Here is a 17867-nt window from a genome sequence, read left to right as displayed (position 1 = left end):
TTATCATTCTGTTCTCCACCATTTTCTTCTTGGAAAGACAGACCAGCTGAAACACTGCAGTGCAAATTAAAATAATGATAGCAATGAAGCCTTAGATTTAAAATAAAAATGAAGGATCTGTATGTATCTCCACTGAATGCATCCGATGAAGTGAGCTGTAGCTCACGAAAGCTTGTGCTCAAATAAATTTGTTAGTCTCTAAGGTGCCACAAGTACTCCTTTTCTTTTTGTGGATACAGACTAACATGGCTGCTACTCTGGGATCTGTATGTGGTTCACAAAAATGTTTGACAAATTTTTGATGTCTCCTTCCATTGATAGGAACCCTGATGGAGATGTCAGCCCCTGGTGCTACGTTGCAGAGAGTGAGGATGGAGTGTATTGGAAATACTGTGAGATTCCATCTTGCCGAAGTAAGAGAAAACATTATTCCAGGCCTGATTTACTCTTCTGTAGAGATTGACTGTCACGTGACAGTGGGTGATGGTTTAGTGACATTCATTAATGGGAACTAGAATAAAATCAAACAGCCTTTTTTATCCACTTGTGACCTAAGCAAAATTTTTAATGCTGTTCTGCAGAGCTAAAGGCAAACTCACTGTACCCGTCATACCCCATCCACAGTTATAACTACTGAATTATGTTATTTAAAGTAAAATACAGTAAAGGGATTAGCTCCAAATTTATGAAGTGCTGCTAGTTTCTTATAAATGTAGAAATGTTTGTTTATTAAAAATAAATAGTGAATAAATAATAAATAGGAAAGTATTCAAGTTCAAAAAACAAAAACAAAACAATTAAAAAAACAGCTGTTCGTTATCACATTCCTTAATGTAGTGTACTTATCTTAGAGAAAGTTTTTCCATAGTGCCTATCAACACAGGCCAAAATTTTTCATACCTGAGTGCCTAAAGTTATGTAGCTAAATTTTCAAAACTCTCTGGCTAAATTATGAACTGAAATCCCCTAGATGCTAACAGGTACTTACAGCCAAATCCTTAGGCACCAATCCTGCATTTATGGCTTAACTTTACATGTGAGCAATCTCACTGATTTCTAGGGGACTACTTATGTGTGTATGTTAAGCATGTGCATTATGTATTTGCAGGCTCAGAGCCTTTGTCCTTACTCAGACACACTTCCAGTTTAAAAACTAAGTGAGTACAATATGATTTGGATTTTGCTCACCACTACTTCTTATAGGTATGTAAACAAGAGGATTGTACATGCAGGTTAGACAACTAAATTTAAAAATTTGCCCTTAAGGCAAAAGGGCATTTTTATTTAGGTGACTCAGTGTAGATTTAGGAGTCTAACTTCAGAAAAGCAGGAATGAAAGTTTTCGTCTTAGTTTCTAGTTTAGAACCACAATGCATGATCCATAGTGGATTTTACTCATCACCTATCCAAGATACCAGAAGCTCTTCCATTTCTGAATTTCAGGGTACTTTCTTGATTTAAAGAGGGGCATCTGTGTTTTCTTTAAAGCCCACAGATCCTAGCAAATTATCTGGATTTGGCTCTAACAAAAAATAAATTGAAAAACAAATTTTCTGCCCATTTGTTCCACACATAAATCCTTTCAGTACTAGACCCAGTAATTTTCCCTGTGGTGGGGAACAGAGGATTTAAATTTGGACATTTTTATTTGCACAGATAATCCCAGATTTACATTTACAAAATGTCCTTTTGACCAGTAGTAGCTGCTTCAAGCATTGCATCGAAACCAGATACTAGAAAAAGGAATTGCAGCAATTTTAGAACAAACCGTACATTGCAAGCCCCTCCAAGTCTTAATCCAAACCTGAGGATTGTGCAGTTGTTTAAGGCAGAAGAGCTTGTTTCTTCCCTCCTTCTTCTATTTCCAGCAGGCCTGAAGATAAGTCTCAGGCACACTGTAACTAGATTTGAAAAATACACCATCAGGATTTGGGTACCTTGGTGGAGGGATAGAGAGATTGGGTGTGGAAATTCTTATTGATTGTTCAATTTTTAGAAAATTAATGAGTCTGTGTTTTAAGCAGCCATCTGTGTATCTGTATTCAATGCCTGATGAGACAAAGAATTTCTGGTAGTGTGACTTAACATAGCTTAGGACAAGTGGAATACAGGCAACATCAAGCCTTGGTAATTGCTTGGAGGGACTTGTGTAGTATTACTCCCATTTACAGATCACTATAACTAATTCCAAATCTATTGTTACAGTGTTTTCATGGAGATAATTACACCATATTTCAAGCCCAACAATATTTATGGCTAGTACTATGTGTCATGGAGAAGTATGTACTGATATGGTGCATTCATAAGTATGCCATATAGAAGCAGCACTATTAAATGGGAATAAAAGCTTATAGTCAAAAATGGCAGTAGTGATGGTTCCAGAGTGTGCCTGGTCTCTCTTTCTCTCTATCCCCCACCTCTTCATTACGGCATGAACTTGTAAGAGGCTTGGAAATTGGTGTGATTAATTCAAAGGAGAAAAAGGCAAATGTCAGCATTAATGGAGTGACCAAGCTCCTCCCTGCTGAGAATAGCCCACTTTAATTAATTGGTCTCGTTATAGCTGGTATGGCAACACCCATTTTTTCATGTTCTCTGTGTATATATATCTTCCTACTGTATTTTCCACTGCATGCATCTGATGAAGTGGGTTTTAGCCCAAAAAAGCTTATGCCCAAGTAAATCTGTTAGTCTCTAAGGTGCCACAAGTACTCCTCATTTTTTTTGCTGATACAGACTAACACGGCTACCACTCTGAAACCTGTCAAGGAAGGACAGGTTCTTGTCATATGGAGAAGACCTGAGAGAAGACAGTAACTGCTTCTAAATCCTTCAAACAATATGCTTTGAAGTGGCAGTAGCTTGGTGGTGTTTCTTTCTCCTTGGTAATAGGATTACTATGAAATTCAAGAGAGAGACCAAATTACAGCAGATCACACTAGTTAACCAAAACAGGGTCACCTCAGTCTATCCCTCCAAATCGTCTCACCAAAAGTATGAGGTTGCTGAAGGAAGCATGTGGATGGCATGGCAGCTTTTCTCATCTCAGTTTCATTTCATTGGTGGAAATGTAATTCCTCGGTGTGTGTAACGTAGTCGAACACAGAAATTGGCAGAGTGGTGAATAATGATGGGACAGGTCAGTTATATAGACAGATATGGATCACTTGGTATGATGGGCTCATTTGAACAATGTGCATTTTAACACTGCAACATCTAAGAACAAAGAATGTAGGCCACACTTACAAGATGTGAGACAGTATACTGTAATGCACTGACACTGAAAAGGAGCGCTCAGAGAAGACAAGGCCATTGTGGAGAAGCTAAATGAATTATTTGCATTGGTCTTCACTGCAGAGGATATGAGGGAGACTCCCACACCTGAGCCATTCTTTTTAGGTAAGAAATTTGAGGAAGTGTCCCAGATTGAGGTATCAGTAGAGGAAGCTTTGGAGCAAATTGATAAATTAAACAGTAATAAGTCACCAGGACCAGATGGTCTTCTCTCAGGAGTTCTAGTGGAACTCAAATATGAAATTGCAGCATTACTAACTGTGGTTTGTAACCTATCACTTAAATCAGCTTCTGTACCAGATGACTGAAGGATAGCTAATGTGATGCCAATTTTTAAAATGGGCTCCAGAGGTGATCCCAGCAATTATTGGCCAGTAAGCCTGACTTCAGTAACTGGTAAACTGGTTGAAACTATAGTAAAGAACAGAATTATCAGACACATAGATGAACACATTTTGTTGGGACACAGTCAACACAGCTGTATCATAGAATCATAAAATATTAGGGTTGGAAGGAACCTTAGGAGGTCATCTAGTCCAACCCCCTGCTCAAAGCAGGACCAATCTCCAGCTAAATCAACCCAGTCAGGGCTTTGTCAAGCCTGACCTTAAAAACCTCCGAGGAAGGAGATTCCACCACCTCCCTAGGTAACCCATTCCAGTGCTTCACCACCCTCCTAATGAAAAAGTTTTTCCTAATATCCAACTTAAACCTCCCCCACTGCAACTTTAGACCATTACTCCTTATTCTGTCATCTGCTACCACTGAGAACAGTCTAGAGCCATCCTCTTTGGAACCCCCTTCCAGGTAGTTGAAAGCAGCTATCAAATCTCCCCTCATTCTTCTCTTCCGCAGACTAAACAATCCCAGTTCCCTCAGCCTCTCCTCATAAGTCATGTGCTCCAGTCCTCTAATCATTTTTGTTGCCCTCTGCTGGACGCTTTCCCACATCCTTCTTGTAGTGTGAGGCCCAAAACTGGACACAGTACTCCAGATGAGGCCTCACCAATGTTGAATAGAGGGGAACGATCATGTCCCTCGATCTGCTGGCAATGCTCCTACTTATACAGCCCAAAATGCTGTTAGCCTTCTTGGCAACAATGGCACACTGTTGACTCATATCCAGCTTCTCGTCCACTGTAACCCCTAGGTCCTTTTCTGCAGAACTGCTGCCTAGCCATTCGGCCCCTAGTCTGTAGCTAGGGTGACCAGATAGCAAGTGTGAAAAATCAGGATTGGGGTGGGGGGTAATAGGTGCTTATGTAAGAAAAAGCTCCAAAAATTGGGACTGTCCCTATAAAATTGGGACATCTGGTCACCCTATCTGTAGCAGTGCGTGGGATTCTTCCATCCTAAGTGCAGGACTCTGCACTTGTCCTTGTTGAACCTCATCAGATTTCTTTTGGCCCAATCCTCCAATTTGTCTAGGTCCCTCTGTATCCTATCCCTACCCTATAATAGGGTATCCTATCCCTATAACAGGGTTCAAAAAAGAATTAGGTAAGTTCATGCATGATAGGTTCCTCAATGGCTATTAGACAAGATGGTCAGGGAATGCAACCCCATACTCTGGGTGTCCCGAAGCCTCTGATTGCCAGATGCTGGGATTGAATGACAGGGGATGGATCATTTGATAATTGCCCTATTTTGTTCATTCCATCTGAAGCATCTGGCATTGGCCACTCTCAGAAGACAGGATACTGGGTTGGATGCTAAGTTCCCCATGCAGCTGCCTATTAAGTGCTGCGCAGGCACTCAGGACTGCGGCAGGGAGAGATGCCTCTCCCCAAGCTCCAGACCTGCCACAGTGCCGCTCTCCCCAGCCCCGACATAGCTCAGCCCTGAACCTGCTTCGGCCAGGGGACAGCCACCCCTCCCCCAGCCCTGACCCAGCCCAGCTCCGAACCTGCCGTGGCCAGGGGACAGGCACCCCTACCCTGACCCAGCCCAGCACCAAACCTTCCACAACGGGGAGAGGGGCCTCACTCCCCAGCCCAGGTGCTGCTGCGGGGAGAGAGAGCTGGGGAGGAGTCCTCTCGCCCCACCGTAGCCCCAGGGAACTCCACTGCACCTCATACCCCTCATCCCCAGCCCCATCCCAGAGCCCACACCCCCAGCCAGAGCCCTCATCCCTCTTTATCTGATGGTCTTGTACCATCAGTAATACCTACTGTGAAGGAGCCTGAATACAAATCCCAAAAGTCAAGGCTCTATAGTCTGTATGTCATTTTATCAATCACATTTGCTTTTTAGCTAACTCTGGTTGTTGTCTGTTGTGATGTCCCAATAAATTCTTATATAAAAGAAGTGGGCCAGTTTGACCTCCCATTACATTTATTAGCTTCCCTAATTGGTAGAGACATAAATTCATGCTTGAAGAACTAAGAATGATGCTTGTTCGACATATGTTAGACTGAAATTGAGTTGCTTTAGTCATTCAGGTCCTGTCTACACTAGGGCAATGATGCAAAAATTTCCACCATTTCCCGAATGTAGATAGAGCCTCAGAGTGCAGGGATGGTATTCATTAATGATACGTAACTTTACAGTGTTTCTCAATATAAGCAATTCTTTCCATGGTGCTTGCAGCTGTCAGTGTGTCTTAGATCATCAGAAAAACTGTCACGTATTGGTGTTTACCTTGGGAGTCTCACACCGCTTCATCCCAATACAGTATAAACAAGTGTATATTAAAAAGGTACTTTCAAACAATTGCAATCTGTTAAAATGGAGACACTGTACTAGGAACTACATTCTGTGATCTGTCACTTAGCCACTACAGATTTAGTGGAAAAAAACACTGTTTCCAAATCAGAGTCCCCAGGGGAAAACACACACGGCCTTGTGTGTTGTTATTTCCATATCGAACACTCTGTGGTGACCCTGCCACAGCAATTCAATGGTAACCTATGGCTGTGGGGGGAACCTGAATGACAACCATAGATTGGATGGTCATATTAAAACGATATTTGACACATAGTGCTCTGTTCTTCAAAGGGCTGAGCACTGAGATCCCAATTCATCAAAGTATTTCAGTGTATGAGAAACAAATGATAGTTCCACTGAATTCAGTAGGACTCCTCACATGCTTCTAGTTAAGAATATGCTTAAGTGGTTTGCTGGATTGGGGCCAGAATGCTCAGCACCCTGAAGAATTGAACCCTCATTTAGGATTAACTGCCAATCTTAGACTAGATTGATGCCTCTCAGTGAGCCACAGTTGGCTCCAAATCCGTCACATTCCTTTTGTTTGTCAGAGATTGGAGTGCTGAGGTACGATGGGACCCTACAGGGGCTCACTAGCTATACCATGTTACCCTAGTGGCATGTTTTTTTGTTGTTTTTTAGATAGAGAATTTAATAATTTACCAACTGGGAGGTTCCCACCATTAAAGCTAACTCAAAGCATATTTTTAATGTGCTGTTTTAGGAATTCCCAAAGTCCCATGGGTGAAGTGAGCTCGGATGGTATTACAGGAAGTATTTGTTGGACAATGTAATAATGCACCCTACAGAAATTTGAGCTGTCTCTGCAGGTGTTCTATCAAGCTGGACTCAGCTGGAGAAGAGCTCCAGGTGAAAATTACCTATGATACATTAATTCAGGCAGTATCTTGAAGTCTCAGTAATTATATGTTCATTGCTGCAAGCTTGACTGGTGCATGGTACTTCAGAGCCCTAGCTAGAGTACTTATCTATATACAGTATTAACACTGGAAACTTTAGCATATTTTAAGACTTAAAACAGTATTTTTATGAACACTAAACCAGAGCAGCATTAATTACTCAAACAAAACTACAAATACTAGAATTTTCTTCTCCCCAACTCTTCTGTTTTCTTAATCTCTCACCTATAGTGAGACATACTAGACGTAGACATAATTGTTCTTGTGAAGAATACGGCAATATACCATTCAGTATATTCATTAATCACTAACAGCTACACTAAACCAGCCACTAAAAATTAAGAAGTGTTCATCCATTTCCTTCTGTTTTTTTTCTTTATTCATTCCTTTCTACCTTACTGTCATGTAGCTTTGCTCCTCTTGTGTCAACATTAAACTTACTATATACTGCCTCTTCTGTGTCTGGCGTTTGATCAGGTCCAAAGAATATAAAGTTCCACTGTTTTGTTACCTGAATAATTACTGGATTTACATGCTCTTGTCAGTTTTTGTGGGACCTGGAATGTTCTCATCTGTTTTGTTTTTTTTTTGCTTTTACTAATGAATATTAAAAAGCTCCATGAAGAAACCAGGCATCAATCTGTATTATAGCTGCATCCTAAAACTATATTGTTCCCAGTTTGGCCTGTTACAAGTGATTTGTGAAGTAAATGAATCAGTGTTTCTTTGGACTCATTGAGATGGCAACAAGAAAACGAGAATAAAAAATTTCTTATTGTCTGCACATTATGCAAACAACAAACGAGGATTCCACGCTTCAGCAGAGAGAACTCTGCACCATGGACACTGGGTCTCAGTCTAACTTATTTATCCATTTATCTCTATCAGCATCCTTAAAGCATAGAAAGCTATTGTGTAGCCCAGCACTGACATTTTTTACCATTAATCTGATAGTACTGGTCGGTCTGGGCCTTGTGTCAGGAATGGCTCAAATGGTGCTACTTTACTGTATTACTCTGCCAATAGTGTGGGCGTGATTAGGTCTGAGTACTGCTGTGCTCTACTGAAGTCAGTACTAGCTAAAAGATTTATCCTTTGAAAACTCCCATCTAAAGATGTGGATTGAATAGAAAATATCTGGAGTAAGAGGCATTAAAATCAGGGTCAGTATAAACCAGACACTGAAATTGTGTTTAGATTCTTCTCCCAAAGGACTAATTGGCTGAAGGGAGGTGTCTTATTTGTGATGGTCCATCTCGCTTCTGCGAGAACTGTCAGAGAAAGGACATTGCTGCATCCACTCCTGCTAGTTCCTCTGTCGTGGGAGTACCACTTCACAATAGATAGTGTTGAAGGTTGCTGAGATATCAAGAGTGTGAACATGGAGGTGTGGCCCCAGTTCAAGGCCATTAGTACAGTCATCCATCAGAGCAGAGGGCTAGCCTTTTGCCATGTCCTGACTTCAGGCCTGACCTGAGGGGCTCAGGATGCTGGGGGAAGTTAAATGCTGCTGGAGCTTGTTTGATGGCTACTACCTTTTCCATAACTTTGTTCAGGCAAGGGTTTGGAAACAGAGTGGTAGTTTGCAAGGCCCCCCTGCATTAAGTGCAGACTTGTGTAGAATCAGCCAGATTACTGAGGGTTTCCAGGTGGCTAATAAGGAGACATTGACTGAGACATTGATGATGCCAGTTACAGGGCCCTATTGTACTTTGCTTGCCTTCATATGAGATGGTGATTAGACAACTCTGTCTTCAAGTGGTAGAAATAAAAGCATGGATGGATGAAGAGCAGTGGTTGTAACTGAGCATGGGGAAGCTAGTGGTGCTGCTAGGAGAATGGAACGTAATTAATAAACTTGTAGGTGCACGGACTTCACACTTGACTGAAGACATCTGACTATTGATTGTCAAGGCAATATAAAGCCTCAGAGTCTCATTGGACTCCTTGCTGCTCCTGGACACATTTGCATCAATGATGAGGAATTTTAGGTGGTGGAAGGATAGCTCAGTGGTTTGAGCATGGGCCTGCTAAACCCAGGGTTGTGAGTTCAATCCTTGAGAGGGCCATTTAGGGATCTGGGGCAAAAATTGGGGATTGGCCCTGCTTTGAGCAGGGGTTTGGACTAGATGACCTCTTGAGGTCCCTTCCAACCCTGATATTTTGTGATTCTATGAATGATTTATACCATCTTCAAGTGGCCAGAAAACTGCTTTTTTTCTTCTCAGAGGATATATCACTATGTTTATCACCTCCAGACTAGACTAGACTGCCACCTTTTGATTGTGTTTGCTCCAGGGCAGTGACCGGGATCAGAAAGCATCCTGCAACTAATGGGTCCTAATGCAACACAGATAGTTAATAACAGTAGACACTCTGATGGGCATAGGAATGTGGTTCAGATGAAACAGGAACAGGAAGCAACCCAACAGTGAATGATCAGCTGGGATTTATACCTGGGACTTCTCATAAACATAACATACTAAGCCATCTGGCCAACTACAGACACTGGTACTTGCATTTGCTACTACATATATCAAGTAAGTCTATGAAAGAAGCATTTTCACAAATATGTTGTGAACCACATTAATTCCCCCTGAGCCATATGGTTAGTAAGTGATGCAGGGAAGGATAGGGCTTTGAGATAGCAGAGGGAGAGGAATAGTTCTCTGCATGAGTAAGGGGAGATAGAGGAAGAGGAATTTAGGTTAGCAAAAAGCTTCCTTCCAACCTACTTAGAAAACCAAGTAACTTGTTCTGTAGCTTGATACCCTTCTTAGTGCTACTCATGCAGCTTGATAAATCTTCAGAGTATTCGACTGCTGCATTGCTAATTTAACAGCCAAGTGGCTAGAATGGCCATGACTGTGGGCATGGATCTGTATGAAGAGGTCTTATTCAAATCTAAGATCTTCAATATTTTGGCTATAAGACATCTTAGGCCTGATTTTCGAAGGTGGTGGACACCATTACCTCCGATTGATTTCAATGAGAGCGTTCTGATAAATAGATTTTATGGTATTTTAAGCTGGACTCCCTGAAATTGAGGCAAACAAAATTAGTTAGGACCTCTGAAAATTTGATCTAGAGTAGTTATAGAAAGGAAATAATGAAGGTATAAACTGATCCCTTTAGCACCAAAGGACACAAACAGCCTGGCATTTGGAGCAGGGCACTTGGATTTACAAGCTCTATTACTATCAGCAGGGGAATGATTTATCCCACTGTGCCAACTAGCCTTTAGCTGTTATTTTGGTATCTGGAACTGCTAATTGATGGTCATGTGCACTATGCTGAGTGTGTCTTGGGAAATACAATATGTTATCCCCAGACACACAAGTTGTCTGGGTTCTCTATGCCTCCTTCAGACTACTCTGCAAAAGTATCATACAGGGGTAATCCTAGGTGGAGGGAGTCCTCTTTCTGTTGGGCACCAGCACAAACTCTTTTAGCAAATGTTGCTCACTTTGAATAGACACAAGGGAATTAAAAGGGAAACAGTGTCACAGGGTTTGTCCCTTGTCCACCCCACATTGACATGGTCCATAATCTCAATTACTAGGATGAGTTTTGTGCGCATGCATTAGGCTCTAACTATACTGGAGCTACAGCCAGGTCTAATGCTGGCAGATGCTATTCAGCTTTCTGCCGTGTGCAACATCCCTCAGTCCTGAATTCAACCAGACCTCAGACAGAACCTGGTGCTATTATTCCAGTCCTGGGCCTGCCTGGGTGAAGAGTAGTGTATAGTGGTAGGCTGACTCCAATGCAATGTTCACTATATAGTACAGCAGGTGAGAATGACATCTTTGCTGATGTTAGATGAAAAGAAGTCTCTATTAACAAGGTATCAACTTTAATTTCTTGTACTCCAGGCACCCACTTATGATTACATGGCAATGAAGTATCCTGGCAAATAGCATAGATCCAATGGCTCTGTGGACTCCACTTTGGAAGACTGCTATTGTATGTTCATAATGAATAAAATAGTTTGAATAGAAACCATATTTCTTAACAATGCCTCATTACAATGTACATCATTCATTCCAAATCCAAATTTACCCTGATCCCACTCAAACCTAGTGTAATATTCCTGTTTATTATTGCTGAAATCAGGAATGCTGAATAATGAAATTATCTTAGGAGCTTATGTGGCCTCTATTACCATAGTATCAGAACCTGATTATAAAATATGGTGTGTATGTATTCAGGAATGAAGCCCACCTCATTTCTTGTCTCCTTGTCTTCTGCTGTGTTTGATGGGCCTTTTTCATATTTTCTAAAGGCCAGTATCATACAGCTGGAGCTTGCTAATATGAGATCTATGCTAAAAGTTGTGCAGAGGCCTCAAGGTTACACATGAAATCCTTTGTATCATAGTGTATTCATGGACACACATCTAGAATATTTGTTCTCCATAATTCTTTCCAGTGCCTGGGAATCTTGGCTGTTACAAGGACTATGGAGATCCCCCTCTTACTGGCATCAGTGAGACCTCAAACAAACTCACTATCCAAACCTGCATCAGCTTCTGCAGAAATCAGCAGTTCAAGGTAATTTCTCTGCTCTCCATTTACAGAGAAGTTTTTTTAAAAATGGGACAGGATGACACACACAGATCTCCTGTGCTGTATTTCTGGTGCCTTCTTTTCTTGCCCCAGGAAACCCAGCCTCTCACTTCCTCTCACTCTAGGGAGCCCAGCCTCTTTCCTGTTTATCCAAGATAGCTTGGGTATAAGCCAAAAAAGTTATATTTTGACTGCAAGGAGGAGATGCCTGCAGACATGTGAATGCTTTTGTATGCTTACACTTCATTAATGTAACAACCCTCCCCTTCCTCTGCACAGGCTTTCTCACCAGCCCTAAATGGCACCCCTGAAGCTGTCATCTGCAGAACACCCTGCCAGCTTTCTCCTGGCCCTGCTCTTAATCATTCTCCTCCAAATGGTACACTCCTTGCTGTCCCCTTTATGCCCTGACAACCTGCTATCTGTGTTCCCCAAATGTCAACCCTTCCTGTCTAAAGTCTTTGTTATCACAGTTTGCAGGCATGGAGTCAGGCTATGCCTGTTTCTGTGGGAATAACCCTGACTATTGGCGCTATGGGGAGGCAGTCAGCACAGAATGCAACAGTGTCTGTTTTGGCGACCATACCCAACCCTGTGGTGGCGATGGCAGGGTCATCCTCTTTGACAGTAAGTATTGAAATGGGCTGAGCATCTCTGAAAGGGGAGGCTTCAAATACTTAGCAAATCAGGGAAAAGAGTCATAAAGGAATTTGGGCACCACTGGACACAAAAGAATGCAAGACCCCCCAGTAGGGCTCAACTGTAGGGCAGCTGAGGCCCTGTTTGGCTCAGAAAAATGAGAACATGAATTCAGAGTAAAATTAATTAACCTTCATTCCAATTCTGTGAATGGATTGGCATATCTCTTCCAATAAATGATACTTGCTCAGACAACTGCTTCATGCTCCAGACACCGTGGTGCACTTTTCCACAAAGGGCTCTAAAGTGGTTGTCATCCATGACACAGCACTGAAGGACACTTTCAGATCTGCCCTTAATTAATGAATGCATGTGCAACTAAGGTAAGTGATAATCTTCAATAATCCCATCAGACACCTTAATTGGTACACATCAGCTCAACTTTTAATAAATAGCGTTATGTTCAGTCTGGTAAAGTAGAAAGGGGAACCCAGCAGAGATTTACCTGGAGCTATGGGAAGTGGAGGGAGTTCCATCTTTTACCCTAAAAATAATTAGGTGTAATTATAAATCTAGTTACTAATTTTTGATTAAAGGAAAAACAGAATAGTTGACCATGCACCTTATTTTCTTACCTACATGGTAAAAGAGGATGTCAGATATACAAGACAACAAAATCTAGTAGACTTGTCAGTGGAGCAGCATGTTACATCAAGGGAATGAGTTATATTTCCTTAACACTACACACCCAGAGGATTCCTCACTCACACTCTCTCTCTCTATAAATACCAGTTCCAGTTGCATAACCTTCCAGACTAAGAGTGAAATTAAGACCTGTAGTAAACAGTGTAGTATCATTGACTTCAGTGGAGTTGCACCAATTAAACAAGGTCTGAATTCTGTCCTGAATACATGACCCTTCAATTTATGTTTAAGTGCGGTATAAGGTACAACCTTTTTCTTCATCTACACAATGATCCCAAACCTTAGGACAAACTTCCACACAGTTGCTTCTCTTCACAGTATGGGTTTGAAAAGTTACTAAGTCCACAGTTTGCTCTAACACGGAAATGTGGGGGTGGTGTTAGCTATCTTAGAAGATTAGGGTTGGAAGAGACCTCAGGAGGTCATCTCGTCCAACCCACTGTTCCAATCAGGACCAACCCCAACTAAATCATCCCAGCCAGGCTTTGTCAAGCCAGGCCTTAAAAACCTCCAAAGATGGAGATTCCACAACTCCATAGGTAACCCATTCCAGTGCTTCACCACCCTCCTAGTGAAAGAGTTTTTCCTAATATCCAACCTAGACCTCCCCCACTGCAACTTGAGACCACTGCTCCTTGTTCTGTCATCTGCCACCACTGAGAATAGCTTAGCTCCATCCTCTTTGGAACTCCTCTTCAGGTAGTTGAAGTCTGCTATCAAATCCCCCTTCACTCTTCTCTTCTGCAGACTAAATAAGCCCATTTCCCTCAGGCTCTCCTCATAAGTCATGTACCCCAGCCCCCTAATCATTATCATTGCCATCCACAGGACTCTCTCCAGTTTATCCACATCCTTTCTGTAGTGGGGGGCCCAAAACTGGATGCAATACTCCAGATGTGGCCTCACCAGTGCCCAATAGAGGGGAATAATCACTTCCCTTGATCTGCTGGCAGTGCTTCTACTAATGCAGCCCAATATGCTGTTAGCCTTCTTGGCAACAAGGGCACACTGTTTACCTATATCCAGCTTCTTGTCCACTGTAATCCCCAGATCCTTTTCTGCAGAACTGCTGCTTTGCCAGTCAGTCCCCAGCCTGTAGCGGTGCATGGGATTCTTCCATCCTAAGTGCAAGACTCTGCACTTGTCCTTGCTGAACCTCATCAGATTTCTTTCGGCCCAATCCTTCAATTTGTCTAGGTCACTCTGGACCCTATCCCTACCCTCCAGTATATCTACCTCTCCCCCGCAGCTTAGTGTCATCCACAAATTTGCTGAGGGCGCAATCCATTCCATCATCCAGATCATTTGAACAAAACCAGCCCCAGGACCGATCCCTGGGACACTCTGCTTGATACTGGCTGCCAACTAGACATCGAGCCATTGATCACTACCTGTTGAGCCCGACAATCTAGCCAGCTTTCTATCCGCCTTATAGTCCATTCATCCAATCCATACTTCTTTAACTTGCTGGCAAGAATACGGTGGGAGACCGTATCAAAAGCTTTGCTAAAGTCATGGTATATCACGTCTACCGCTTTCCCCATATCCACAGAGCCAGTTATCTCATCATAGAAGTCAATCATAGAACCACAGAATATCAGGGTTGGAAGGGACCTCAGGAGGTCATCTAGTCCAACCCCCTGCTCAAAGCAGGACCAATCCCCAACTAAATCATCCCAGCCAGGGATTTGTCAAGCCTGACCTTAAAAACTTCTAAGGAAGGAGATTCCACCACCTCCCTAGGTAACGCATTCCAGTGCTTCACCACCCTCCTAGTGAAAAAGTTTTTCCTAATATCCAACCTAAACCTTGAGACCATTACTCCTTGTTCTGTCATCAGCTACCACTGAGAACAGTCTAGATCCATCCTCTTTGGAACCCCCTTTCAGGTAGTTGAAAGCAGCTATCAAATCCCCCTCATTCTTCTCTTCCGCAGACTAAACAATCCCAGTTCCCTCAGCCTCTCCTCATAAGTCATGTGTTCCAGTCCCCTAATCCATTTTTGTTGCCCTCTGCTGGACTCTTTCCAATTTTTCCACATCCTTCTTGTAGTGTGGGGCCCAAAACTGGACACAGTACTCCAGATGAGGCCTCACCAATGTCGAATAGAGGGGAACGATCACATCCCTCGATCTGCTGGCAATGCCCCTACATATACATCCCAAAATGCCATTGGCCTTCTTGGCAACAATGGCACACTGTTGATTCATATCCAGCTTCTCATCCACTGTAACCCCTAGGTCCTTTTCTGCAGAACTGCTGCCGAGCCATTCGGTCCCTAGTCTGTAGCGGTGCATGGGATTCTTCCGTCCTAAGTGCAGGACTCTGCACTTGTCCTTGTTGAACCTCATCAGATTTCTTTTGGCCCAATCCTCCAATTTGTCTTGGGCCCTCTGTATCCTATCCCTACCCTCCAGTGTATCTACCTCTCCTCCCAGTTTAGTGTCATCTGCAAACTTGCTGAGGGTGCAATCCACACCATCCTCCAGATCATTTATGAAGATATTGAACAAACCCGGCCCGAGGACTGACCCTTGGGGCACTCCACTTGATACTGGCTGCCAACTAGACATGGAGCCATTGATCACTACCCGTTGAGACCGACAATCTAGCCAACTTTCTATCCACCAGTCCATTCATCCAGCTCATACTTCTTTAACTTGCTGGCAAGAATACTGTGGGAAACGGTGTCAAAAGCTTTGCTAAAGTCAAGGAACAACATGTCCACTGCTTTCCCCTCATCCACAGAGCAAGTTATCTCATCATAATCAAGTTGGTCAGGCATGACTTGGCCTTGGTGAATCCATGTTGACTGTTCCTGATCATCTTCCTCTCCTCCAAGTGATTCAAAATGGAAGCTAGGGGTGATCTAGCTCCAGAAAGCAAAGATGCTCAGCCATGAGTCAAATATCATGAGTCAGATGGTGACCCCTACAAAATCATGAGATTGGCTCAAATATAATGAGATCTTGTTTTTAAAGTTGAATGTGTTTTTGGTTTGTCGTCTGATTTTTGAACTCCCCCTCTCCCTTCAATGTGCTCAAGACAATTAGTGTTACCACTTCTCTCATATTTATAGTGAGTGAGACTATTTTGGCACCTGCTGCAGGAACTTTCACTAGAGGGTCCAATGCACATTGGGACCTCTTTATGATAGACAAGTCTTAAGTGTTTAAGTCTATATGAACAGTTAGTCCATGGGTGCTTGCCAGTTACGCATTAACTGTCCATGTGGACCTTGCAGCTGTGCACTAAAAGTTCACTAAGGCGCGCTTACACCTAACAACTGTCCTGGGGTTTGCAGGCCTGTCCTACTTTGATCCTCAAAACCTCTTGTCATGATTAAGCAGAATATTTCCTGCATTCAGGATTGCCATGGGGTTTTGCCTGTCTGCCCTTCTGTCCCCATCTATAGAGTGGCCAAACCTGAGCAGCGCTGTGTCCTGCTTTAGCCACTTGAAATGTTGGGAAGTATGCACTTTGATCTACTCCCGTTTCAAAGTGGGATAGATCGAAGTGCACTATGGAGCTTTTAGATGTGGGAGCAGGGCCTGGATGGACAGTTAGTGCATGGCTGGCTAATGTGAGGTAGATTTAGACCCCATCTTGCCGCATGCTAACTGTTCATATAGAGAAGCCCTTAGTGAGGGACAGTCCCTGCTCAGTGTATATTTAGTGCAAAGCAGGTTAGTGAGTTTGTGATGTGGGAACTGGAACGGGGAATCAAACTCATCCCATACAGGGGCCACCAAACTTCCATGAGATGGGAACAAAACTTAAACCCTGTTGAGCTGGGCAAGATTCATACTGCTGCCCAACAGGAGAGAGGGTCTGTAGCTCCTTTGCAATTCTCCGAGACAGCTAATCCTGCACAGGTGCTGATGTTACATTTTTGAGAATGAGACTGCTTTCTGGGAAGATAAATGTATTAAATCAGGTCTGACCTTTTGGAGCTTGCACAGGCATGGTCTCCCACCCTCTGGACCAGGGGTGGGCAAATCTTTTGGCCCAAGGGCCACATCTGGGTATGGAAATTGTATGGCTGGCCATGAATGCTCATGAAATTGGGGGTTGGGGTGCAGGACAGGGTGAGGAGTCTGGGGTGGAGCCATAAATTAGGAGTTCAGGGTGTGGGAAGGGGCTCCAGACTGGGACAGGGGGTTGGGGTGCGGGGGGGGGTGAGGGCTCCAGCTGGGGGTGTGGGCTCTGGAGTGGGGCTGAGGATGATGGGTTAGGGTTGCAGGAGGGTGCTCTGGGCTGGGACTGAGGGGCTCAGAAGGCAGGAGGGGAATCAGGGCTAGGGCAGGGGGTTGGGGCGCAGGAGGGGGCTCAGGGGTGCAGGCTCCAGGCAGCGCTTACCTCAAGCAGCTCCCAGAAGCAGGGGCATGTCCTCGCTTTGGCTCCTATGCGGAGGCACAGCCAGGTGGCTCTGTGCGCCACCCCTTCCACAGGTCCACCACTGCAGCTCCCATTGGCCATGGTTCCTGGCCAATGGGAGCTGCAGTGGCAGCACTTGGGGCTGGGGGCAGTGCACGCAGCGCCCTGGCTGCCCCTATGCGTAGGAGCCAGAGGGGAGACATGCCATTGCTTCTGGGAGCCATGCAGAGCCATGGCTCAGAGCAGGGCAAGCCCCAAACCCCGCTCCCAAGCGGGAGCTTGAGGGCCAGATTAAAACGTGTGAAAAGGAAGGATGTGGCCCCCGGACCATAGTTTGCCCACTCCTGCTCTGCACACACAGGCAACATCTCCCACATTGCTCAGGCTTAAAACTACTCAGTCTGCTACACCTATTGTTACAAATATAAATAATAAAAATGCAATGGTAAAACAAATATTAACACAACATCTGAATTCACTTCTAAATACAGTGTTTTGCAACTTCAGATCATTCCAACTATTGCATCAGGATCTGTACATCAACTTTTATAATTAAATTTTCCCACACCCACGTGGCTCATCAACCTACAATCTTCAGCTCCACAACACAGACAGCTCTAGGAACAACTGCTTTTGTCCTCTAAGTCTGTGGCTCTCA

General features: G+C 43.6%; 1 protein-coding gene across 2 annotated transcripts in view; it reads left to right on the top strand.

Annotated features, from left to right (window-relative positions):
- The window catches only part of KREMEN1 (kringle containing transmembrane protein 1), a 57544-nt gene that overhangs the window by 24890 nt on the left and 14787 nt on the right, over positions 1–17867 (top strand). For both annotated transcript variants that reach the window (XM_074972366.1, XM_074972365.1), the window contains 3 exons: positions 322–413; positions 11352–11473; positions 11962–12115. In XM_074972366.1, coding sequence (XP_074828467.1) covers positions 322–413; positions 11352–11473; positions 11962–12115 — 368 coding nt within the window. The remainder of the gene's footprint in view (positions 1–321; positions 414–11351; positions 11474–11961; positions 12116–17867) is intronic.

The sequence above is a fragment of the Natator depressus genome, chromosome 15 (genome assembly GCF_965152275.1).
Source record: "Natator depressus isolate rNatDep1 chromosome 15, rNatDep2.hap1, whole genome shotgun sequence".
NCBI lineage: Eukaryota > Metazoa > Chordata > Testudines > Cheloniidae > Natator > Natator depressus.
This window is presented reverse-complemented; position numbering and strand designations above follow the sequence as displayed.